Raw genomic sequence first — 22,500 nt, forward strand, 5'->3', positions numbered from 1 at the left:
CCACCAACCTCTCAGCAACCACAACCATGAAGGTCTCCCTTGCCCTCCTCTTCGCCCTCTCGGCTTCGGCCATCGCCGCCCCCGTGGCCGCTCCCGACGCTGCCCCTGTCGCCGCCCCCGAGGCCGACAACGCGGCGCGCTTCATTGGCTGGGGCGCCATCTCCGGACCCCCCAAGTGGAAGAAGGACGCTGAGGCCGTCGAGGCCCGCGCCCCCGAGGCCGACAAGGAGACCCGCGACGCCGATGCCTTCATTGGTTGGGGTGCCATCTCTGGCCCCCCCAAGTGGAAGCGCTTCATCGGCTGGGGCGCCATCTCTGGTCCCCCCAAGTGGAAGAAGGATGCTGACGCCTTCATTGGTTGGGGCGCCATCTCTGGTCCTCCCAAGTGGAAGCGTTTCATCGGCTGGGGCGCCATCTCGGGTCCCCCCAAGTGGAAGAAGGACGCTGAGGCCAGCGAGGAGCAGTAACGTAAGTCGCGTCAATGAAACCGTCCTCACACGCACAGGACCGGACCCTACCTTTCAAAAATCTTTCATGCCCACTCTCGTTTGAGCCGTTCGCTGGTAGACACGGCCAACTCGTAGTGGATGTAACGAGAATGACATGTGTAGACCAAATGGTGTGGCACTGACACTAACGAGTCAGTGGCGCTACCTCGCACTAGGTCAGGAGGATTAAGCTCGAGATGGTGCCTCGGGTCCACGTTACCCATGTATCGGCTCCTCAACCCTCAGGTGCATACCACATTGTCGTCGGTATGCATCCCACTCATGCACTTACCCTGCTAGGACAACCCGCGTGGTCGACTCTGGAATGTCGCAGCGAGTAGCCGACGGCACTCCGCAGAGCGCTCAAGCGACACAATCAGGCGCGTGCCCAATCGACGCGACACGTCACACTAAAGAAATCAGTTCGATTCAAATCACCTCGCACACTTTGAGCATCATTTCCCCCTTCACCAACCGCAGCCCCTCACACGCAATGGTCCCCACGTCGTCGATGTTATCGCGATGGCCGCCGTGTTCACGTGGATAGTACGTGGATCGATGCGTACAAAGCCCAGTCCCGCAACGAACTCGGAGCTCCGAAGCGTTGACTGACCCCGACTCCGACCCAGTAGGAGGTTTAAGCTCGAGACCGGTGCCTCACACCGAACCTACCTTTGTCTCGGCCCTACCAACCACACTATTCTGGGTCGATGCGTTCCTTTGTCCTCGCCATGCCCTGCAGCGAACAAGGCATGAACCTCGCCCGTCACAGAGCATAAGAACCGCAGCTCAGCGACCCACTGATTCCACTCACCCACAAACCATGAAGGTCGCACTCGCGCTCATCGCGGCTCTGGCGGCCACCGTGCTCGCCACGCCCGTCCCCGCCCCGAAGGCCGAAGCCGCAGCCGAAGCCCAAGGCTGGGGCGGAGGTACCGGCGGCCCTCCCGTCGGGTGGGGCCCGCCCGGCTGGAAGCGCGACGCCGACGCGCAGACCTGGGGCGGGGGTACTGGCGGTGGTCCTGGAGGTGGTTGGGGTCCGCCCGGCTGGAAGAAGCGCAGTGCCGACGCTCAAGGCTGGGGCGGTGGTACCGGCGGTGGTCCTGGTAGTGGCTGGGGCCCGCCCGGTTGGAAGAAGCGGGATGCTGCCGCTGAGCAGGAGTAAGTACGCGGCTCGCTGGGTCTGTCTTATGAGCTAGGTAAAGGCGGCATCGGTGTAGCACGTTGGAGGTCTGGTACCCCAGTCCAAGAGCAGGAGGTGTGGGGTTTGAGAAGTTCGTCCCGTAGCCGATGAATGGTATAGGATATATGTCGGGAGCAGGCCCCCTCTGCCCACTACCAGTGGCGCCGCTCATCACTCAGCACGATTGGTTGCACTGAACCGAACGTAGGGATTCGTTCAGGACGACAGAGAGTTACCTCAGTTCGGTACAGGTACGGAATGTACCGGGGTGACTGAATAGAGTGGCACATCTAAGTGTGGCGTTACCCCAGCTGACGACCTGTGGAAGGGCAATAACTGCACGGGATCCGGGACCGGCCCGGCTCGGAGCCTCCGGGGCTCATTACCAGTGCTCAAGGCTGTGTGTGGTGGTTGAGGGGGGGGGGGGGGTACTCCCAGCGGGACTGGCAGGTGGGGGCCACCTGAACGGAAGGGCGACTCTACCTTCAGGCAGCGAGCGAGTGTCACTGGGGCGTGTGTGCCCGTCTCGGGAGCTTATTGCGAGCGGTGTCAGTGTGCGAGGTATGGCGAGGTGGTGGTCTGGACCCCCAGTAGATGCTGGGTTGCCATGATTGTCCCGTAGCTTACGAACAGACGAGCTTGAGCTTATCATTGGGAACGGGACCTGGTCTTCAACCGGGGCTCGTCCGTCGCCAGGCGTGAGCGAGTCACAGCAGTGCAACGACCCGTGTCAGCGGTCTTCGCCGCCGTCGAGCTACGAGTCAGCAAGCATAGGCCTCACTCCGTCTACGCAGTGACAGCCCCGCGTACCCTTCGATGGCCGCATTCTGCATCCGAGCCCGGAGCACAATAAGCTCGTCCCGACGACGATCCGGGGCGGTTGTGGCACATTTGACGGCACATGTGGCAATCCACATGACGGGGATGTGGGCCGTGCGGGATGGCAACCACATCGCATTATCTCGTGGGCAGTGCAGTGCACGCATGTTGTATGCTTCCGGTACCATACACTGGGCGAGACGGCATGAGGTACATAACCCCCGTGTCAGGAGTCCGTCCATCTAAACCCCGACACCCACCCAACTCACACCATGAAGACAGCCGCAGTCCTCCTCTTCGCGCTTTTCGCCACGACCCTCGCGGCCCCCGTTGCCGTCGCGGAAGCAGACGCCGACGTCAACGAGCGGACCTTCGGCATGGGTGCACCCCGCTGGAAGCGTGACGCGGATGTCGTCGACCGCACGTTCGGCAAGGGTGCCCCCCACTGGCGACGCGACGCCGAACCCAGCCCGGACGCCAAGGTCGACGAGGGCACCTTCGGCAAGGGCGCACCTCACTGGCGGCGCGACGCCGAAGCCGACATCGAGGTCGACGCGCGCACCTTCGGCAAGGGTGCGCCCCATTGGAAGCGCGACCCCGACAACGACACCCATCAAGATGCCTAGAGCACAGGCGTAGACGTACCACGCGGTGGTCGTAGAAATCCAACTCGCTTGCCTTCTTGCTCCCATGTCGGCAGATGTAGCGCCTCGCAGATCGCGTTCTATGGACACTCTGTTTTCGTTGTACGTCGCCGGTCCTGAGCCTCACGCGAGGAGCAGCTTGATCCCCGCCGTCAGGGTCTTGCCTGTGGCACTGCATCCCCCAATACATAGTCAATGACAAGACGGCTGCATCAATGGTTCATTCATCCACATCATGAGGCCTTTAAGTCGAGGGTCGCTATCTATACCCAGCGCGTAAGCCTACTTGCCCTCGCACGTGAGCTTCACGCCCCAGAAAGGGCCGCTATGGCTGGACAGGTTAGCGTCCATGACACATACTCAACTCACTACTCGGTGGTAAGCTTCGTCTGGCCCTGGGAGCACTGGGGGTTCTCCCTCCCGGGACAGTCGACGTACTCGCCGGCCGGGGTGATCCAGGTCTCGCCCCGCGGGTGGATGGCGTCTACTTTGCCGCCGCCGCCGCCAGCGACGGTGGACGGGAGTTCGAGTTGCTTGAGCTCGTGCGGCACGCTGTCCGACGAGTGGATCACGTAGCGGAAGCGATTGGCCTCGATCGTCTTCTCGACGTAGTCGGCCCACTTGGCCGTGCCGGTGCGCGGGGGGGTTGAACCCCCGCACAGTGACGGTCGCCTTGCCGTTGTAGCGGCTTGTCAGTCGTGGCCCGAGGATCTCGGCGGCTGCCGCGCCCTGCGAGTGGCCGACGAGGATGATGTGCTGGATGGAGCCATCGTTGACCCCAGTTGTTAGGAAGTCCTTGGTGCGGTCGTCGATCCCGTTCGCGACGTTGTAGAAGCCCCCGCGCACGCGCACGTCCGGGGGAGCCCCAGGGTCGTGCTGTTGGTCCAGCTCGCGCGCCGCACCTTGTCCGTTGAAGAGGTTGCCCAAAGGCACAGTACCCTCCATGGCAAGGATGGCGTGCTTGTGGTCCTCATTGACCACAACATAGTCTGCCCCAGTCAGCTTGACCTAGACGAGATCGCGGCCGCTACGCACGCTTCGGGAGCCATCCGTCACCACCGTGCATCAGGACTCGGTGTTTGCCACGTTTGTTGAGGTCCTGGCACAGCGTGCACGTCCACGGCTTGACCTGATCGCCTTCGCACTTTGAAATGCTGCGGCTTAGTGCACGTAGAATGGCTCCCCAACACTCACGCGGAGTACTTGGCGTACACCTCCCAGTCCCAGTTCTGCATGGGCTGGAGCTCGGGACCGGGGAGGTTCTTGCCATTGCCGCCCTTGCCAAAGCCGGTGCTGCCACCGCCACCACTGCCGCCGCCGGAGCCGGTGCCACTCCCACCGGGCACGGGTCGCAATGACCCCGAACCGCCAGGGGCTGGTTGCGGCGCCGGGACCGGGGCCGGGGCCGGCTGCGGGGCTGGCTCGGGGTTGGGTTGAGCAACTCCGACCCCCCCGGCACCCTTGCCAATGCCCTCCAGGCTAGGAGGTGCGCTGACCTTGGGGATCGTGCCGGCTGCCTTACCCGGTCCGTCGGGGATGCATTTTTGCTCGGGGCCCGGAACGCAGGGTTTGGCGGGGGCGGGGGCTGGTGCTGGTGCGGCGTGCGCGAGGAGCGCGAGGAGGCTTACTGCGAGTTGGAGGGTGAGCATTGTGCTTGAGTTGTTGGTGTGCGTTGTGCCACTGCTCTTGTTGGTTATATACCGTTGCGAGAGGTCTTGGCACAAACATTCGCTCGTGAGACAGCTTCAGCTGGTCGTGAAGACGTGCAACAAGCTCACGAACGGGCAGAAGAGTGGGTCGTGTATCGTCGTAAGCTCAGATTCGCGGTGCAGCGAGGCGCCAACAAGCAGTTTCAGAAGCACCAGGGTTCGGTCAGGTCCGCCGTCTGCTTGGACTGGAATCCATACTCTGGAACACGGCCAGGGGGGATAAAGTTGGTGACGAGGGGGGGAGAGACGGCGTCGAGGAACGTCGAGGAACACGTCCGTCGGAGGTGGCATCGCATCGCCACACTTGTGTGCATCTTGCTGGTGTCTCATCGGACTGTGATCTCATCATCGCCTCGTGTCGTGCGTTGTCCCAGAGGCCGACCACTGTTGGTGCTTCCGGAGTCGCACGAGCTGTGGACCCCAGCCCTGTGAGAAAGGAGTCACTGGTAACATAAGCCGATGGGCGAGGGAAGATATGGGAGGCCACACCTGTACACGGCGCCACTGGGGCACACGCCGACGGAGTTCGAGCGTCGACAGCGGGGCTGTGACAAGACAGGCGTTGACGACAAGACGGCCACGACGTTGTGTCGCCGAATCCCTGTAGGGCTTCGAGAACCTCGACCCCGAACGGATCGGAAGCAGGGAAATGGTGCAGATTGATGTACAGTGCTGTCACATAGCTCCGAACCCCCAAATGAGCAAGCACAAGTGCATACGTCGCGTCCTTGAGCGCAGGGCAAAGCCAACATCGCCAGCATCGCAGCCACGTCAATCGCCACGCTCACCACACACAGCGGCGGGACCAAAGCCACGCGCCGCCGCCGCCACGTGGAGTCAGCCCGCGTCTCCACCGCATCCGCCACCGCGACGCCAGTTCCGCCTGCAGTATTCATTTGAGACGCCAGCGAGCGACGGCGTCGCCGCGACAAACAACATAACACCAACCTACGCGTCGTTCCCATCCTATCCTATCGCCATACACGATGTGGCTCAGCGACAGGCAAAGTGGGCCTCTTTTGTGCGCTGCTCCCACTAACCCGCGCAGAGATCGGCGTCGGCCTCGTGGCTGCCGGCGTGTTCCTCCAGTTCCTCGGTACGTCGCGCGCGCCGTCGTCGTCGCGTGATCGCGCGCAGGAGCGCGATACTAACCCACCCCGCAGCCATCCTCCTCTTCTTCGACCGCCCCCTCCTGGCACTGGGTAACGTGAGTAGCTGTGCCCCTGCCCGCCCGCTCACCCCCCAGATCCTCTTCCTCACCGGCCTGCCGCTCATCATCGGCCCCACGCGGACGTTCTACTTCTTCTCACGGCGCGAGAAGTGGCGCGGCACCGTGTGCTTCTTCGGCGGCATGTACGTGCGCCTTGGGGGCGAGACTGACCCCCGACAGCATTTTGGTGTTTGCAAAGTGGCCCAAGATTGGGATTCTCGTCGAGTTTGTGGGCTTTATCGGGCTATTCGGGTGCGTATAGCGGCGAAGTACGGCTCGCTGACCCCGCACAGCTCCTTCTTCCCCGTCGTCCTGCAGGCGCTCAGGCAAATACCCGTCATTGGATCCTTCCTCTCGCTGCCCTACATCAGACAGGTAGGTCGGGGAGTCGGCGCCGGCCGGTTGCGGCGGCGTGGTTGTGGCTGTGTAGGTGGGCAGACAGAGGGCTGACGCGCAGTAGGCTGCCGACCGGCTCGCGGGCGTCAGACAGAGCGCAGTTTAGACTTGTTGCACGGCAGCAAACTTGGTGCAGCACATCTTGTGAGCTGAGCGAGGAAGCGAGGAGGCGAGGCGGCGAGAGCTCCGCGCGGCCTGCTTGCTACATTATAGGGCGCGGCGGTAATCCCGCGCGCCACACCACCACTCCCAGTAATGGGTACATGCATCGAATGATCACATACGGGACGTCTATGATGATATGTGTGGACATGCACGGCGACACGGAGCCGTACGGTGGTCGTGAACATTGCGAGCCGCGACGGCGTGAATAAGTGACGCGGCGGAGGGGGAAAGTTCGGAACGGCGGTCCGGCACCGCGGGGTCGACCTCGGGGGACAGCCGATGGTCGCCAGGGCTCGGGCTCGGAGCGCATGTTTTGTGCGGGTGGTGGTCAAAAGTTGTACAATAGTGTACATGTAAGGCTGTGAGAAGGTGGTGGTGGTGCGAGTGGTGGGTGCGGAGTTGCCGCCGCTTCGAACGTGGGTTGGGTTGGGGGTGGTTGGCGTGACTGGTGGCGGGCGGCGAGCTCGGCGTGGTCGGCAAGTGGGCTAGTCGAACGGGCGCGCCGGCTTTTGATTATGCGAAACAAACTGCTTCTGAACACTGGTCTTCGTCGTCGTCGTCGGGTCACCATCGTCACTGCTATCGGCTGTTTGTAAAGCCCTGCCAGTGCGACTTTGGCTCGTTCGACTCCCACAGTGGGCGGAAGGCGTCGTGCGAGAAGCCGCCCGTGTCGACCGGGGACGCATTTGACGGGAGTACCGTGTTGTGGTGGGGGCGGTGGATCGAGCTAGGCGCCTTGGGCTGCTCGTTCTTGACCGGCGCACTGAAGCCCGTCTCGCGGCGGCCGACAAAGGCGACCGACGAGCCATTGGCCGGCGAGACGAGGGGTCCGCCACCGAGTGTCTGTCGTGGCGAGTTTCCAAGCCCCGTCGACCACGCCGAGCCCGCCGAGCTGAGCAGGTGCGCGGCCGGCTGCGCGGGCTCGTTCCACGAGCTCACTGGCGCCGGCGGGGGGACGGGCTCCGAGTCGTGGGGGCCCTGGGACGTGGCGGGCGGGATCGGCCGATAGTGGTTGAGCGAGGGCTGGTGCAGCGTCTGGGTGAGCTTTGCGTGCAGCTCCTTGAGATCGCCCGACTGCTGGCCGACGTGCATGCCGCCGTTGATGGTAGCGATGAGATCGTCCATCGACGCCATGATGGGCAAATGTTGATGTGGTTTGTGGGTGTGGTTGTGGGGGTCAAAGGTGATTGTGCCAATGGGTGGCGACGATGCGGTGGGAATGGGGATTGATGAATCACGCAGAGCCTGCAGGGTACAATAAAAGTTGCCGCGTGTCGAGCAATGTCAGAGGGGGGGGGGTTGGGGCTCGGGCGTTCGGTTGCTGTTGTTGTAGCTGTAGCAAGTTGTCAAGACGCAAGGTGATGGTGTGTGTGATGACAAGTTTGTCGACAACAACTTGTCCCAGGTGGATATAGAGAGGGCGAGAGTAGAAGGGAGGGGGTGCAAACAAATGTCCTCACCCTGGGTGCTGTTCTGGTTGCTTTGTGATATACAAAAGGGGTGGTGTGATATAAACGTGATAAGCGGGCCGGGACAACCACCGCCGCCCGCAGCGGCACGCACGCAGGCAGGCAGGCAAGGCCAGGCGGCAACCGGACCCGGGCACGTGGGAAGGGCTACAGTGCTGCAGTGGCTGTACTCTTTGTCGTACTCGGCGACGTCGCGCTGCATACCTGTCTGCCTGCATGCAGCAATGTCCCTCGCCACAGAGCTAACGCAGTCGCCGCCGACCCGCGGCTACATCGGCATGCACGAACCGTACGTAGCGTGGGAATGGGTTACGCGCGGGGCAAAATCAGCATCATCATTCAGAATAAATTCAGCGACAGTGGCGACAACTAGAAAAAGAAAATGACCGGACCACGGCGCCGGCGGCGGCGGGCTTTGTTTACCCTGTGTCTACTGCCTGCCTGGCTATGAACGTGGGCCCACCGCGACGACGACACGAGTCGGACAAGCGGACGCCTCGCCTCGCTCGTCTCGAGACAGACGATCCTGAGCGGATGTGCATGCAGGAGTAAGCAACAATTTTACTTGCATTGCTTGGCCTGTCTGCCTGCGTGCGTGCTTGGTGCACACGCACCGTACCGGCGCGTAGCTGCCGACTGGCGACGATCGGACCATTGGCCGACGCCAAGCCCACCGCGTTACGTGCTCGGTTTAAGCGGGCTTGGTTGGCAGTCTCGACCGGGGCACTGGCAGGCGACAGTGTTCCGGCGGCAGGCGGGGCACTGCGCACTCTGCACTCTGTCACCATTGCTGCTGGAATCGCAACCGTCCGTCCGGGAATCGCGCGCCGCGGCAACAGCCTCGGGTCGTCCGAACCGCTCCGCCCGCACAGCGACGTCCGCCTTCTCACGACGTGATGCTGGGCGTGCGTCGGGTGCAGCGGCGTACCATACCCGGTCCGGTGTGAGATGTTCTGGGCCTGCATACACGGGAAGGAAGGAAGACAGGGGGGCGGCCCAGCAATGGGCGCGTCGTGGACAACTGGCTTGTCGACGACACGACGGCGTATCAATTGCCCTATCGCGTGTCGCCAGCCGCGCCATGGGTACCCGTACGGCGGGCGGCGGGCGATGCGCCACCCGCCACACCACACCACGCTCCCACCGATGATAGCGAGCGTCATTCGCCGCAACTGCCCAACGGGATGGCGGCAGTGCTGCTGCGTGTGAGCTGGGCGCTGGGGGAGGGCTGGGCGCTCGCTGCTGACGCGTCAGTCTGGCATAAGCTGGGCGTGCGTGACTGACCGTGCTCGACACATGCACAGTGCCTCGCGCGCGCCACGGGCAGCGCGTGGACTACCCTGCGGACAATCACAGCGGCGTTGGGTGTGCTGTTCAGTCTCCCTCGTTTCAGTCTCCCTTCACAATGCCATGTCCGTGTCGTCTCCTTCACTCCTTGCATACATGCTCTGCTGCTACTCTACATGCTGTCTACTCCTTACGTGTTGCCTCCGAACACCCCGACCCCACTACACCCGCCTACACCGCCTCGTCGCTAACGAACAGCACGTCGCTGCGGAGCGTGTACTTGATGCCCTCCTTGACCGGCTCGCCCGAGTGGTACAGCATGTCGTGCTGGAAGAGCAGCACGCGCCCACACCTGGGGTAGACGTCTACGCGGCGGTCGGACCCACGGCGGTCGAGGAAGGCCGTCGAGCCGCCGCGCAGCGTCGCGCCGGCGGCGCTCGCCTCTGCCGTGCTGTCAAACGCCTCGACCGCGTCGTTGAGGTACAGCTGGATCGTGTAGAACGTGAGGTACGCCTTGCCGTCCTTCTCGTAGTAGTACGGCCCGTCGCAGTGGGGCTTGAAGAACTGGCCTGGCCCGTAGCGCAGGTATCGTCCGCGCTCGTTGACCCGGTTGAACGTGTAGGCCGTGTTGCCCTCTTTCGCGGTCATTAACCGCTCGCGCACCTCCGGGATCGTCGCCATGCGCGCCCACAGCCGGTCCATGACCGTCTGGTTGTCCCAGACGATGCGGTCAGAGTTGCGGTAGTCGGTCATGAGGACCTCTAGGCCTGGTCCGGCGTTGACGAGCGCCGGGCGCCAGGCGCTGCTGTCGCCATGCTTGCCGGTCACGCTTTCTTCCGCGTAGGCGATGAGCGCCGCGCACTCGGACGGTGAGAGCACGCCGTCGAGCACAGCGGCGTAGTATGGCCCGTTCTCGCGCAGCGTCGTGTCGGCCCACCGGATCGGCGCGTAGGTTATGGGTGTTGCGTCGTCAGGCTGTGCGACGAGAAAGTCGTCGGGAAGCGCGACCTCGCGCGACGTGTAGGATGTGGCGTGGAGCTGGCCCTCGCGAGGGGACGAGGACGACATTGGTGTGTCGCGGCGCACGGAGGACAAGGTGGGCAGGCGGGGTGGCGAGATGATGTACCAGACGAACGACTTGGCGAGTTCCATTGGGCCGTAAATGTTGTGGTTGGTTATATACGCGTGCGATGGGTGGCGAGTAGCGGGGACAGAGACCGCTCGCCCTGCTTGCTGCTATAAGGGATAGAAAGAGGGTGCACCGCTCGCCGTCGGGGTATATGTGCGACTGACTCGATCAACGAACGACACGGCGGCGGGGCGATGCCGGGTGGCGAACAACAACATAGGCGGTGTGGTGTGGCGTGGCCCACCTCCACTTCCACGTAGAAGCAGGCAGGCAGGCGCCACGACAAAGTTTACACCCATAGCCCTCCACGATGACTTGCTCGGTGAAGCTCGGTGAAGCCCAGTACGAGGAGACTCGGTGCCGAGACGTCACAGGTCGCCGACACCCCGACGCTCGACTCGTTGCGGTCGGTGCCACTCTGCCTCGCTTCAACTGTACAGTGACGGCGGCGACGGCCTCCGCTGACCTGCGGGCTACTGCACCACCACCGCCACTACCTCATCCATACACCCCACAACCATTCACTTGCACTTCAGCTGTGACACCGCAGCGGCAATCACCACAGATTCAAGACACGCCAGATTCTGCTTGGTCAATTGTTCACCCCATCTCCTGTCTCAACCTCGCGGCGTACACTTTCTATACGCCGCTCGGCACACTGCCATGAGTATGAAGCCATCCATCACGCTACAAATGTCACAACGCCCTTTAAGCCTTGGCGGCACCAGGGATGTGGCGCTTGCGCTCGCGGGGCTGGTAAGCCGAGACGGCGACGACGTTGACGGGGAGGGCGTCGAGGCCAAGCGAGCGGAGGAGGTCCTTGGTCTCGTTGTCGACCTCAAGGGGCGACTCGGGCGAGACGGCGAGGGCCGAGACCTCGGGAACGTACTGGTCCTTGCGCTCACGCTCCTCCTCCTGGAGACGGAACGAGATACCACGGACGGGACCCTTCTGGATACGCTTCATGAGGTGGGTGGTGACTGGGGTTGCGTCAGTGGGTGTTCTACGTCAAGCTGCACCCGCGCGACACTCACAGCCCGAGATCTTGTTGCGAAGACGCTTGGAGGGAACCTGGGCGACCTCATCGAGGAGACGCTTGTTGGTGCTGTGATTGTTAGTCGCGTGTTGGGGTAAAAATTGCTAGAGGCGCGACGCTTGCTTGGTTGCGACGGGCCAAAAGGCATGGGATGCCGGGCACGATGCGCAGAGGATCCAGAGGCAGTGGGAGGGACGATTGGCCGTTTGCAGGCGGGAGCTGTCGAGACTTGACGACCCAGCTGTAGGACACCAAAGTGTCCGACAGCCTGATCCAATGTCCACAGCCATCGCCTGCGCTGCGCTCCACGGCCAGCGTCCCCTCCCTGCTCCCAGTTTCCTCTGCGCTCGCTCTCCCATCTCCCATGCCAAGCTCGTCCCGTCGCAATCCACAGCTGCCTGCGTGCGCCTCGAAGCGCACTCACTGGAAGTCGAGGGTGAGGCGGGGGTAGTACTTCTCGATGAGAACGCGGGAAGCACGCTTCACGGTCTTGGTCCTGACGCGACCCTGTTGTGAGAATCGCAGCGAGAGTGTCGACAGAGGAGAGGAGCAAGACGAGGACAGGCCATCGAAAAGTTGTCGTTCAGCGGCGCCGAGGGTCGCGAGCGAGCAAATAAATCGTATAGTCGGGGTCGATGAGGAGGAGACGCGGTCACTGTCAGCACTACTGCCCTGCTCGGTCTTGTCGTCGTCGCTGTCGCTGTCGTGCACGCACCATTTTGGCTAGTGTTCTTGAGGAATAGAGAACGAGACTGCACTTGGCTTGAGTGGTTGTCGAGTTCGCAGGCGGCGAGCGGAGGGGCAGTGGGAGGGAGCAAGCAGCAGCAGCAGGCTGGCGGGCAGGGTGGTGGTGGGAGGGCGGGGCGTGTGCTGCCTGCCTGGCTGGGTCGGAGACGCTGGGGTGAGGATCAAATTGATAACAGCCACCAATGAATTACACGTAATGGCATCTTTGGCGTCGGATTTTAGCATCGCCGATAGTTTCGATTCAGGTGACGAGATTATGTAATTTCGGAAATCACCGCCTGTCGTCACGTGCCTCCATCACACTGTGGTCCCTATTTGCGTCATGCGCCGCGTGCACCGCGTGGACAGCAGCGAGCCCATCGCGCGCCATCGCACCGCAGCCAACCTCACCTCTGCTACACTCGCCCATCCATGCGAGTAACGCTTCGCCGTCTCTACTCCTCGCTCACTACCACCACCACAACCACCACGATGCAGCTCCCCGCCGCCGCCCCCGTCGACGCCACCAAGTTTTGCGACTTTGTCACGGCGTCGCCTACGCCGTTCCACGCCGTCGCCAACCTGGCCAAGCGCCTCACGAAGGCCGGGTTCGCCAAGCTCTCGGAGCGCGAGCAGCACGCCGACCTGGTCCCAGGCGGCAAGTACTACTACACGCGCAACCAGTCGTCGATTGTGGCGTTCACGCTCCCGCCCAAGGGCACGCCGAACGCCGTCTCCTTTGCCGTCGGCCACGTCGACTCGCCATGCCTCAAGGTCCGCCCAGTCAGCAAGAAGGAGAAGGTCGGATACCTCCAGGTCGGCACAGAGCTGTACGGCGGCGGCCTGTGGCATACCTGGTTTGACCGTGACCTGTCGATTGCCGGCCGCGTGATCGTCGCCACGCCCGGCGCCAAGTCCGAGTTCACGTCCAAGCTCGTCAAGATTGACCGGCCGATTCTGCGTGTCCCCACGCTCGCTATCCACCTCGACCGCGGCGTCAACGACCAGCTCAAGTTTAACAAGGAGACCCAGTTCCTGCCCGTTCTCGGGCTGATCAACGAGCAGCTCAATGGCAGCCGCGCGGGCACCCCGGGGCCAGAGGGCAAGCCCAAGCCCTCGTTCGCCGAGGAGCGCCACCACCCGCTCCTGCTCGCTGTGATTGCCGACGAGCTCGGCGTGAACGTCGGCGACATTCACGACTTTGAGCTGTCGCTGTTCGACACGCAGCCGTCGGCCGTCGGCGGCCTGAACAACGAGTTCATCTTCTCCCCGCGCCTCGACAACCTGTACACGTCGTACGCGGCGATCGAAGGCCTCGCCGAGGCGGTCGAGGCCGAGGCCGCGTCCGGCAAGGACAGCGACGAACCCAACGTCCGCTGTGTGATCCTCTTCGACAACGAGGAGGTCGGCTCCGTCTCGCACCACGGCGCAGAGTCCAACCTCCTCCCCTCGTTTGTCGAGATGCTCACAAAGCTCCCCAACGCCGACAGGGGCTACTACCAGATCCTGGCCAACTCGTTCCTTATTTCTGCCGACATGGGCCACGCCATCCACCCCAACTATGACGAGCGGTACGAGAAGAACAATGCGCCGCGTATTAACGGCGGTGTGGTCATCAAGACCAACGCAAACCAGCGGTACACGTCCAACGCGCAGACGACCTTCCTCCTCCGCCGTATCGCTCAGCGCGCGGGCGTCCCCACCCAGGAGTTTGAGATCCGCAACGACTCGACCTGCGGCTCGACTGTTGGTCCTCACCTGTCCACCCATGTGCGCACCGTGGACATTGGCATCGCCCAGCTCTCAATGCACTCGATCCGCGAGACGGCCGGCTCGGCAGACGTCCGCAACTACATCAACCTCTTCAAGACCTTCTTCGAGGTCTACTCGCAGGTCAACAAGGAGCTGCTTGTCGACGACGAGTAGGTGGTGGATGAGGCGATAGACAGACTTGGGGTTGAAGGCGCGAATGGACAAGAGTCAGAAGCCGGGTTAAGGCTGCGCATGCACAATTATTAGCAGACGGGCGAGCTTTACTAAGAGTGCCGTCGATTCTGCCTCAGGTTGAGGACACGCCAAATGGGAATAAGATTGAGACACCCCACACGACACCTCCCCTCCTGCCGACGTCCCACACAACCTCCCTCCTGCGCGAGCCACACACACGTCCCCTCCTCCCCATCCCCTACCCTCTCAAGGTGCGATGCTATCGCATGATAGAAGAGATACAAGTACATATGCTAGGCCCCAAATCCCCGTCGCCAACTCTAAGCCTTTCCGGCCTCCTTCTTGGCCTTCTTGGCTGCCTTGCGAGCTGCCCGCTCCTCGGCCGTCTCCTCGCGCTCCTCGCCGTCATCGGTCTTGACCTTCTTCGACTTCTTCTTCTTGTCGCCGTCGGCGGGGGTGGAAGGAGCCTCGTCGGCAGCCTCAGACTTGCGCTTGCGCTTCTTCTCGTCGGCAGCGGGGGTCTCGGGGGCGGCGGCGGCAGGGGCGGCAGAAGTGGACGCTTCAGGCTGGGTCGACACGAGGCCAACAGCAGCAGGGGCACCCTCCTCGTTGAAGTCGACGTACTCCTTGGACCAGGTGGCGGGGGTAACACCGTCAATCTTCTTGCCGTGCTTGTCGAGCTCGCCCTTCTTGATCATCTTCTTCTTCTCCTGGGCCTTGGGGCCAAGTCCCCAGCGGCGGGGGTAGAGGTCGCGGTTCATGATGCAGCGCTTGACCTTGGCGACGACACCGTGGTCGCACGAGGCGAGGTCGACGGTGGACATCTGGGCGATACCAACGGCAATGGCCTCACCCTTGGTGGTCATGAGGACAACCTCCTCGCCAACCTCAATGTCGGCCTCGTAACGGAGGAGACCGGGGATCATGAGCTTGGCACCGTAACAGACGGCGTTGACGGCGGAGTCCTTGACGACGATACGCTTAAAGTTGGTGAGGAGCGACTCGAGGGGGCGGATGACGCGGCGGAGGTAGGTCTCTGAACACAAACGTTAGCGCCGAAGTTGCCGCCACAAATGCCCGTTCTGCCACTTACCATCGCGGGTGTTGTCGTAGAGCCACTGGGCGTCGAGGACATCGTGCATGGTCACGACGTCGTCGTTCTCGCCAGTGATACCGGAGCGGACACGACGGAGCTCCTGCATGTGGGCGCCGACGCCGAGGAGGAGACCGAGGTGGACACAGAGGGTACGGATGTAGGTTCCGGCCTCGCACGAGACCCAGAAGACGCCGAGGTTGCGCTGGTCATCGTACTCGATGAGCTTGGACTCGTAGATGGTACGGACACGGAGCTGACGCTTGACGGCCGAGATGAGGGGAGGACGCTGGAAGAGCGCGCCGGTGAGGGTCTCGAGAGCGCGGGCAAAGGCCTTCTCCTCGACCTTGTCGTGGAAGCGGACGACGCAGACGTACTCCTTACCAGCACCCTGCTGGCTCTTGACGAGACGAGTAGCGCGGTCGATACAGACGATCAAACAACCCGTGACCTTGGGGTCGAGGGTGCCCGAGTGGCCAGTCTTCTCGACGCGGAGGATGCGCTTGAGCCAAGCGACAACCTCGTGCGACGAGGGGTTGGAAGGCTTGTCGAGGTTGATGACACCCGACTGGACGTACGAGGTGAGGTCGCGCTTGAGGGGCGAGACACCAGTGGGGATGGGCGTGAAGTGGGACGAGCGGACGAGGAGCTTGTCGTAGTTCTTGAGCAGCAGCGGCCACTGCGACGTGTCGAGCTTGGGCGTGACCGCCTCGCTCTTGATGGTGAAGTCTCCCGACTGCTGGATCTCGCTCACCGACGGCATCGTTGTCGGAGTTGTTGGTGGTGGTGTAGGTGCTACTCTCTGCCCCTCTTCTGTGGTGGTCTTGTGGTCCGACTGGGAGTGCCTCGTCTGAAATTGTTCAGAATGGAGGCAGCGGGATCAAAATTCTGACGTATGGAGCCAGCAGCTCTTACGTATGCAGGAACCACGTGGGACCAGATATCCCCGAGTGCATGGACCGCAGTGGGCGGTGTGGCAGTGGAGGTGCCAGCCAGATGGGGAGGTCATTCACCGTAAAAGGCCTTCACCTCTTGCCTATGCTACATCGCATGCATCAAAGCCACCCCGACGCAGAGGGGCAAGACTTATAGACGAGCCACGCCGACACGAGACCACCTTCATGATGATCACTCCGCACCGACAGCCGGGTGTATCGGGGCGTCTGTCGGTGCTGACGGAGACGCCGTGGCCGCGTACCGACGACTTACACATGTTTTGACGCCCCGGTGCAGTGTGGTGTTGAGTGATGACGAACCTCGCTCCCTCGACGACTGCGGGCGGACACACACACGTCCCAATCACCGCGCACGACGGTGCAATAGTAATCATCTTATATCCCTCGCTGTCGATCCAGGGAAGGCCGACGCCATGAACTGCACTTCCCTACCATGTCCGTCCAGCCAGCCAGTGGGGAGTAGGCGAAGTTGCCGAGCGGCGGGAGGTCCGCTCGTCTGTCGGCGACGGCGATGGTCGGGGCTCGTTATGTATCTCGTTAACCGCGGTCAGAGCGAGTCGTGAGCCAGCATGCAAAGAGAGAGAGAGCCGCCGAGCTTCATGACAAGCGCTGAGAGCAGCTTTTCGGCGGTATCCGGCGTAATAAAGGCTGAACAGAATATGCGCGGGGTGGTCAGGGGTAGTGTGTCTGTGGTTGCTAATGGCAGCCTCAATGTTATTAATACCTAGTCCTAATCGAGTCAAGTTGACATAACCCACGTCTTATTCGCCCTCAGATCGTCGGGTCTATTTCGTGTCATGGTCCGGGTCTAACATGTCATTGTGGTTATGAAACGGCCCGATCTTATTGGCTCGACGGGTAACATTCAACCCACTTTTGCCGATGACGCGTTGGAGGAGAGAGAGAGGAGTGACTGAGATGGTGCTGGCAGCTGGCAGGCTCAAGCGGTTAGCTAGACGCAGCACGCACCAGCCAGGCCTTTGGCCTCTTTGGGGGGCGACAACCTTCTATTAAACGCGGCACGTCTCCACTTGCACCACTTGACAACCACTCTCCACTCAATCCAACCCAAAGAACAGACAAGGTGAGTATACATGCCTTCCGTAGTACCCGTCGCGTCGCCGTAGACACCAGCACACGTAGTGACGCACGTCATACACCTTGCTGCGCTACAGTGTGCCCCTCTGGAGCGCTATCAGTCCCCCCCCTGCCTGCACGCCCCCGCCTCGCCCCGCCCCTCCAGCCCCGCCCACCCATCCACGCCCAGACTAACAACCCCTCCCAGCCATGTCGTTCCGCATCACCCCCGTCCTCCGCAACGTCGCGACCCGTCGTGTCATCGTCGCCGGCCGCGCCGCCCCTCTCCTCCGCCGCGGCTACGCCGAGGAGGCTGTAAGTGTCTCAGCTCGCTATCTCCCAAGGAACGTGCTAACGCCCGCTCCCAGGCGCCCCCTCCCCCTCCTCCCCCCAAGAAGGAGGGCGGTGGCAGCGGCCTCTTCCTCGCCCTCGGTGCCGCCGCCGCTGCCGGTGCCGCGTACTACTTCTACACCCAGGACTCTGCCAAGCCCTCGGCCGCCTTTGTCCCCACCAAGGCCGACTACGAGAAGGTCTACAACGCCATCACCGACATCTTTGACAAGGAGGGCTACGATGACGGCTCGCTCGCCCCCGTCATCCTCCGTCTTGCCTGGCACGCCTCGGGCACCTACAACAAGGAGGACGGCACTGGTGGCTCCAACTACGCCACCATGCGTTTCCCCAACGAGGCTGGCCACGGCGCCAACGCCGGTCTTTCGGTCGCCCGTGACGCCCTCGAGCCTATCAAGAAGCAGTTCCCCTGGATCTCGTACGGTGACCTCTGGACCCTTGCCGGTGTCGCCGCCGTCCAGGAGACTGGTGGCCCCGCCATCCCCTGGCGCGCTGGCCGCATCGACGGTGTCGAGGCCCACCAGACCCCCGACGGCCGTCTCCCCGACGCCGCCCAGGGCTCGAGCCACATCCGCGACATCTTTGGCCGCATGGGCTTCAACGACCAGGAGATGGTCGCCCTTATCGGCGCCCACGCTCTCGGCCGCTGCCACTCTGACCGCTCGGGTTACGAGGGCCCCTGGACCTTCTCCCCCGTGACCTTCTCCAACGAGTTCTACAACCTCCTCCTCAACGACGCTTGGCAGTGGAAGAAGTGGAAGGGCCCTGCCCAGTACGAGGACAAGAAGACCAAGTCGCTCATGATGCTCCCCGCCGACATGGCCGTTGTCCAGGACAAGGAGTTCAAGAAGTGGGCCCAGACTTACGCCAAGGACGAGCAGAAGTTCTTCGACGAGTAAGTGGAGCGATAGCAGCTACATTGGATTAACACTAACACCACCCCAGCTTCTCCAAAGCCTTCTCGACCATGCTCGAGCTTGGTGTCCCCAAGGAGCAGTGGAAGTCTGAGCCCTACAAGGTTGGCCAGCCCGAGGCCGCCGCCGCCAAGTAATGGTAGTAGAACTTTGGAAGCAGTGATATGTATAACGGCAAAGAGCCTTTGGCAAGGATGGTGTGGGTGTGTGCGTGGTGGCATGTGCAGGTGACAGCGCGTGTGTGCATAGGCGTGTGCAGGTGGCAGCAATACAACATGTCGTCTGTGCATTACACTCATGCTTATGAAGTGGTGGGTGTGTCGCCAGATGGACACTGGGCCGGGTACTGCCTGCCTGGTCTCACCCTGCGCCACATTGCCACTCTGAGACATTGCTGCCATGCGCCAATGCCGTCACATTAAGGAACTTTGCAGTCGATGATCTGATCCTGACGCGGAACACGGCAACACGGCACACGGCACACTGCGTGACGCGGGCTGCAGTGCTACGTTCACCAAACTAGTCGTATGCTGCAACAAGTCTCCCCGTGAGTTGCGACCATCTACCCGCGCGTGCACGACCGCGGACCACTTTGCGCGGCGACAGGCGACAAGCAACGGCGAGGGGCACGGCACGCAACTAGCTAGCAACGCGGCGTCGAGTTTGACAACACACATATACCACGCACACGACGCGTCGGCGACGACGGACGACACAGCGACACAGCCGCCAAGCCAGTCAGTCAGCCAACAGCGCCTCCGCCCGCCCCGCCCACATCGCCCACGCCGCCAGCGCCGCAAATGTACCTGCCCAAGTCACCAATCGTCCGCCCCTTCCTGACGTTTGCCGTGCTCTGCCTCGCGCTCTACTCGCTCCTCGCGCACTGGGAGCAGTTTGGCGGGCCGGGACCACACCTGCCGGGCGCGTCAGAGAAGCAGGTGATTTTCCAGGCCTCGCACAACCACGACGACATGCACGCCAAGCCGGGGACGGGGACGCATGGCGGCGTCGTGCCGGGCGGTGACCACGGATACCATGGTGCGCCTCCGCCGCCGCCGAAGCCGAGCGAGAGCGCGTCGAAGCCAAATAGCACGCTTGGGAAGCCGATCATGGCCTCGACGGGGTACGAGCGGCGCGTGGTCGCGCACTTCATGGTGGGTGACGGAGCTTGCAGCCGGCGCTGACACTGCGCGCAGCTCGGCAATACGTACCCCTTTACCGAGAAGAACTGGGAGGACACGTTCGACCTCGCCGAGGCGCACGGGCTCGACGGGCTCGCGCTCAACCTCGGCCCGGAGGACTGGCAGCTGACGCAGGCGCGGGTCGCGTACGACCTTGCGTCGCGGCGGCACGACAGCCCCAAGGCGGGGCGCAAGCCGATCGAGCTCTTCTTCTCGCTCGACATGAACGTCCTCGCGCACCAGGAGTGGCACGACGCTACGTCGCTGGGCGACAAGATTGCGCCGCTCCTCGCGTCCAAGGGCCAGATGATGCGCGGCGCCCAGCCCATCCTGTCCACCTTTGGCGGGCACGACGCCTACTTTGGCGCCCGCGGCTGGAAGGGCTTCCTCGTGCACCTCTCCAACCAGCTGCGGCGATACCGCGTAGAGCACGCCTTCTTCTGGCCGTCCTTCTTCATGCCCCCGCAAAAGTTTATCGACCTGCCATTTGTCGAGGGGACGTTTGCGTGGAACAATGCCTGGTGGGTGTGAGGCGCTGGAGCGTTGCTGACCCCAGGCCAAAGCACTCGCGCTTAACGCTCAAGGAGGACAACCCCTTCATGGGCAAGGACAAGCCGTACATGGCCGCCATCTCGCCGCTCTTCTTCACGCACTACGGCAAGACGGGCGAGTGGGCGTTCGACAAGAACTTTATCTATCCGTCAGACAACATGCTCTACCCGTCCCGCTGGGCCGAGTTCATGGCGCTCAACGAGGGCGACGGCCCAGAAATGGTCCAGATCATCTCGTGGAACGACTATGGCGAGTCGCACGCCATCGCGCCCAGCATTGGCGCCCAGCCGGGCTCCGAGGCGTGGACGAACCGCATGGACCATGTCGCCTTCCTCGAGATGACAAAGTACTTTGCGGACAGGTGGCGCAACGGCGCGCCAGAGGTCGGCGACGAGATTGTCTTTTGGATGTGGTACCGCACGCACCCGAAGGATCTGGTTATCGCGGACGACCCGATCGGTCGGCCAGACAATGCTGATATGGTAGGTGTGGCCATGGTGCTTGGCCTCGTCCGCTCAGCTGACGCCTGCCCCAGGCCATGGACCTGCTCAACTTTGTCGCCCTCATCCCAGAGGGCATGGACCGCCCAATGCTCATGCTCAGCATTGGCAAGGAAAAGCACCCAGTCCAGCTCGTCCCTGGCCGCTTTACCGCGTTACGCTTCCCGTTCACCACCGGCCCGGTGCACTTCAAGATCGAGTCGGCCAAGGGCCTGCATCTCCGCGGCGCAGGCCACCACATTGAAGACGCAACCTACCTCAAGGCGTACAACTTCAACATGTGGTCGGGTGCGTGGCACGCAAAGGTGTGAGCGGTGTGGTAGATTGGGAGTCGCACGTGCCATAGATGTTCCATAGATAACGGCGGCGCGGCGTGACGTCGGTGGCCTGCGCACAGACGCGACGCACGCGCACGGACTTTTTGACTGTAGATTAGTAGCAGCAGTAGAGCATAAGCATGTGTCATACAGCGTGGAGGCGAGGCGAGGCAAGGACGCGACTGCATCGGACAACGGGTGGTCTAAGGTATGGTATACAACAGGCTGGGTGGGTGGGTTGGGGTGTGGGAAGGGGGTGCGAACACAGTCGCGGTCAGAGTCGCGATCATCCGCGTCGGATCATCGGCGTAGCGATTGTCTCAGCGACTCGACACCGCGCATCAGACTACCTGAACGGGTCGTCTTCCGCCTTTGTCCCGCTGGACGAGAACGAGCTGCCGCCCGTCGAGTGCGTGGGCGACGCGAAGGGGCGCGAGCTGGCGCTGCCGCGGTCCCAGCTCCGGTTCTTGGGGTGCTGCAGTGTCGGGCGCTTTGGGAGGGGCGGGGCGGTGGCGGCTGCTGACAGCGACGACGCGCGCGGCGCGTGCGTGTGGTGCGTCACGGCCTTGTTGGACGACGTGCCGCTGAAGCCGGCGGCAAAGTCGTCGTCGTGGAGGAAGGGGTTGGCGAACGGGTTGGGCGCGCGCGGCTTGCTGCTCGACGTCGCGATGTTGAACGACGAGCCGCCGTCGTACCGCTCGCTCGCCGGCGGCTCGTCTGGCCGGGCCCGGTCAAAGCGGGACTGCACGAACCGGTGGTCGCCGCGCCCTCCCGCCGGCCCGTCCCACTCTACGTCTTCGTCTTCGTCCTCTTCGTCGTGGTCGACGAGCCGGCCGTACTCGCTGCCACTGCCTTTTGGCCCCAGCCCCGCCATCTCGACGTCGTTTGACCGCTCGGACGCGGGCGGCAGCTCGACGAGGACCGTCTTGTTGCCTGACCATTCGACCGTCAGGACATTTTGGAGCTGCGAGCGGGCGGACTGGGACGTCAGCGGGATACAGGGGAAGGTGCGCGCGCGACGCGACTCACCTCGCTGGGGACGAGCGCGCTGAGCTTCTTCTTGAGGTTGAGCATGGCGTGTGTGGCTGTGGATGATAAGAAGAAGAGATGCAAGCGAAGCGAGGTAGGTGGTGATGTCGCCGTTGTCGTCGATGCTCTCTGTCGCCGGCCGGCGGTTGAAGGTTGCTGCAGGCTGGCTGCAGGCACGCGGCGCGAGAGCGAGAGTAGAGTCGTTTCCAGGATTTAATCGACGCCTCCTCCGCCACGGGTAATGGGGTCATGGCCTTGCTTGGCTCGCGGCCGAAATCTGGCAGCGGGCGGGCACTATTCCCATGCCATCTAGCCCCATCTC

General features: G+C 62.7%; 13 protein-coding genes across 13 annotated transcripts; 7 read left to right on the forward strand and 6 right to left on the reverse strand.

The window, feature by feature from the left end:
• Positions 1-26: 26 nt before the first annotated feature.
• Positions 27-467, forward strand: LOC62_01G000929 (uncharacterized protein; the record flags this gene model as incomplete). Its single annotated transcript, XM_062767387.1, has 1 exon — positions 27-467. The coding sequence occupies one exon, from the start codon at positions 27-29 to the stop codon at positions 465-467; it is 441 nt and encodes a 146-aa protein (XP_062623371.1).
• Positions 468-1,311: 844 nt separating this feature from the next.
• On the forward strand, positions 1,312-1,775 carry LOC62_01G000930 (uncharacterized protein; the record flags this gene model as incomplete). The annotated part of the gene is made up of 2 exons (XM_062767388.1): positions 1,312-1,649; positions 1,739-1,775. 2 exons carry the CDS (start codon positions 1,312-1,314, stop codon positions 1,773-1,775), a joined length of 375 nt encoding a protein of 124 aa, XP_062623372.1.
• A 987-nt stretch (positions 1,776-2,762) lies between these two features.
• On the forward strand, positions 2,763-3,116 carry LOC62_01G000931 (uncharacterized protein; the record flags this gene model as incomplete). Its single annotated transcript, XM_062767389.1, has 1 exon — positions 2,763-3,116. One exon carries the CDS (start codon positions 2,763-2,765, stop codon positions 3,114-3,116), a length of 354 nt encoding a protein of 117 aa, XP_062623373.1.
• Positions 3,117-3,502: 386 nt separating this feature from the next.
• Positions 3,503-4,783, reverse strand: LOC62_01G000932 (uncharacterized protein; the record flags this gene model as incomplete). The annotated part of the gene is made up of 4 exons (XM_062767390.1): positions 3,503-3,754; positions 3,795-4,123; positions 4,170-4,288; positions 4,329-4,783. 4 exons carry the CDS (start codon positions 4,781-4,783, stop codon positions 3,503-3,505), a joined length of 1,155 nt encoding a protein of 384 aa, XP_062623374.1.
• Positions 4,784-5,780: 997 nt separating this feature from the next.
• GOT1 (Protein transport protein GOT1) lies at positions 5,781-8,088 on the forward strand. The gene is made up of 6 exons (XM_062767391.1): positions 5,781-5,851; positions 5,892-5,939; positions 6,007-6,196; positions 6,234-6,305; positions 6,347-6,428; positions 6,514-8,088. The coding sequence occupies exons 1-6, from the start codon at positions 5,830-5,832 to the stop codon at positions 6,553-6,555; spliced, it is 456 nt and encodes a 151-aa protein (XP_062623375.1). The 5' UTR covers positions 5,781-5,829; the 3' UTR covers positions 6,556-8,088.
• LOC62_01G000934 (uncharacterized protein) lies at positions 7,194-7,748 on the reverse strand (the record flags this gene model as incomplete). The annotated part of the gene is made up of 1 exon (XM_062767392.1): positions 7,194-7,748. The coding sequence occupies one exon, from the start codon at positions 7,746-7,748 to the stop codon at positions 7,194-7,196; it is 555 nt and encodes a 184-aa protein (XP_062623376.1).
• Positions 8,089-9,601: 1,513 nt separating the features above from the next.
• On the reverse strand, positions 9,602-10,522 carry LOC62_01G000935 (uncharacterized protein; the record flags this gene model as incomplete). The annotated part of the gene is made up of 1 exon (XM_062767393.1): positions 9,602-10,522. The coding sequence occupies one exon, from the start codon at positions 10,520-10,522 to the stop codon at positions 9,602-9,604; it is 921 nt and encodes a 306-aa protein (XP_062623377.1).
• A 636-nt stretch (positions 10,523-11,158) lies between these two features.
• rps-17 (40S ribosomal protein S17) lies at positions 11,159-12,314 on the reverse strand. The gene is made up of 4 exons (XM_062767394.1): positions 12,251-12,314; positions 11,960-12,042; positions 11,534-11,604; positions 11,159-11,479 (listed from the first exon to the last, which is right to left on the reverse strand). Exons 1-4 carry the CDS (start codon positions 12,251-12,253, stop codon positions 11,208-11,210), a joined length of 429 nt encoding a protein of 142 aa, XP_062623378.1. The 5' UTR covers positions 12,254-12,314; the 3' UTR covers positions 11,159-11,207.
• Positions 12,315-12,753: 439 nt separating this feature from the next.
• dapA (Aspartyl aminopeptidase) lies at positions 12,754-14,187 on the forward strand (the record flags this gene model as incomplete). Its single annotated transcript, XM_062767395.1, has 1 exon — positions 12,754-14,187. One exon carries the CDS (start codon positions 12,754-12,756, stop codon positions 14,185-14,187), a length of 1,434 nt encoding a protein of 477 aa, XP_062623379.1.
• A 265-nt stretch (positions 14,188-14,452) lies between these two features.
• cbf5 (H/ACA ribonucleoprotein complex subunit cbf5) lies at positions 14,453-16,131 on the reverse strand. Its single transcript, XM_062767396.1, has 2 exons — positions 15,302-16,131; positions 14,453-15,244 (listed from the first exon to the last, which is right to left on the reverse strand). The coding sequence occupies exons 1-2, from the start codon at positions 16,062-16,064 to the stop codon at positions 14,529-14,531; spliced, it is 1,479 nt and encodes a 492-aa protein (XP_062623380.1). The 5' UTR covers positions 16,065-16,131; the 3' UTR covers positions 14,453-14,528.
• A 1,133-nt stretch (positions 16,132-17,264) lies between these two features.
• CCP1 (Cytochrome c peroxidase, mitochondrial) lies at positions 17,265-18,794 on the forward strand. The gene is made up of 4 exons (XM_062767397.1): positions 17,265-17,341; positions 17,543-17,649; positions 17,703-18,580; positions 18,631-18,794. Exons 2-4 carry the CDS (start codon positions 17,545-17,547, stop codon positions 18,734-18,736), a joined length of 1,089 nt encoding a protein of 362 aa, XP_062623381.1. The 5' UTR covers positions 17,265-17,341; positions 17,543-17,544; the 3' UTR covers positions 18,737-18,794.
• A 337-nt stretch (positions 18,795-19,131) lies between these two features.
• agn1_2 (Glucan endo-1,3-alpha-glucosidase agn1) lies at positions 19,132-21,302 on the forward strand. Its single transcript, XM_062767398.1, has 4 exons — positions 19,132-19,753; positions 19,796-20,301; positions 20,337-20,814; positions 20,868-21,302. Exons 1-4 carry the CDS (start codon positions 19,400-19,402, stop codon positions 21,141-21,143), a joined length of 1,614 nt encoding a protein of 537 aa, XP_062623382.1. The 5' UTR covers positions 19,132-19,399; the 3' UTR covers positions 21,144-21,302.
• Positions 21,303-21,341: 39 nt separating this feature from the next.
• Positions 21,342-22,373, reverse strand: LOC62_01G000941 (uncharacterized protein). The gene is made up of 2 exons (XM_062767399.1): positions 22,179-22,373; positions 21,342-22,128 (listed from the first exon to the last, which is right to left on the reverse strand). Exons 1-2 carry the CDS (start codon positions 22,221-22,223, stop codon positions 21,496-21,498), a joined length of 678 nt encoding a protein of 225 aa, XP_062623383.1. The 5' UTR covers positions 22,224-22,373; the 3' UTR covers positions 21,342-21,495.
• Positions 22,374-22,500: the final 127 nt, after the last annotated feature.

Source organism: Vanrija pseudolonga, chromosome 1 (assembly GCF_020906515.1).
Source record: "Vanrija pseudolonga chromosome 1, complete sequence".
In the NCBI taxonomy this organism is placed as follows: domain Eukaryota; kingdom Fungi; phylum Basidiomycota; class Tremellomycetes; order Trichosporonales; family Trichosporonaceae; genus Vanrija; species Vanrija pseudolonga.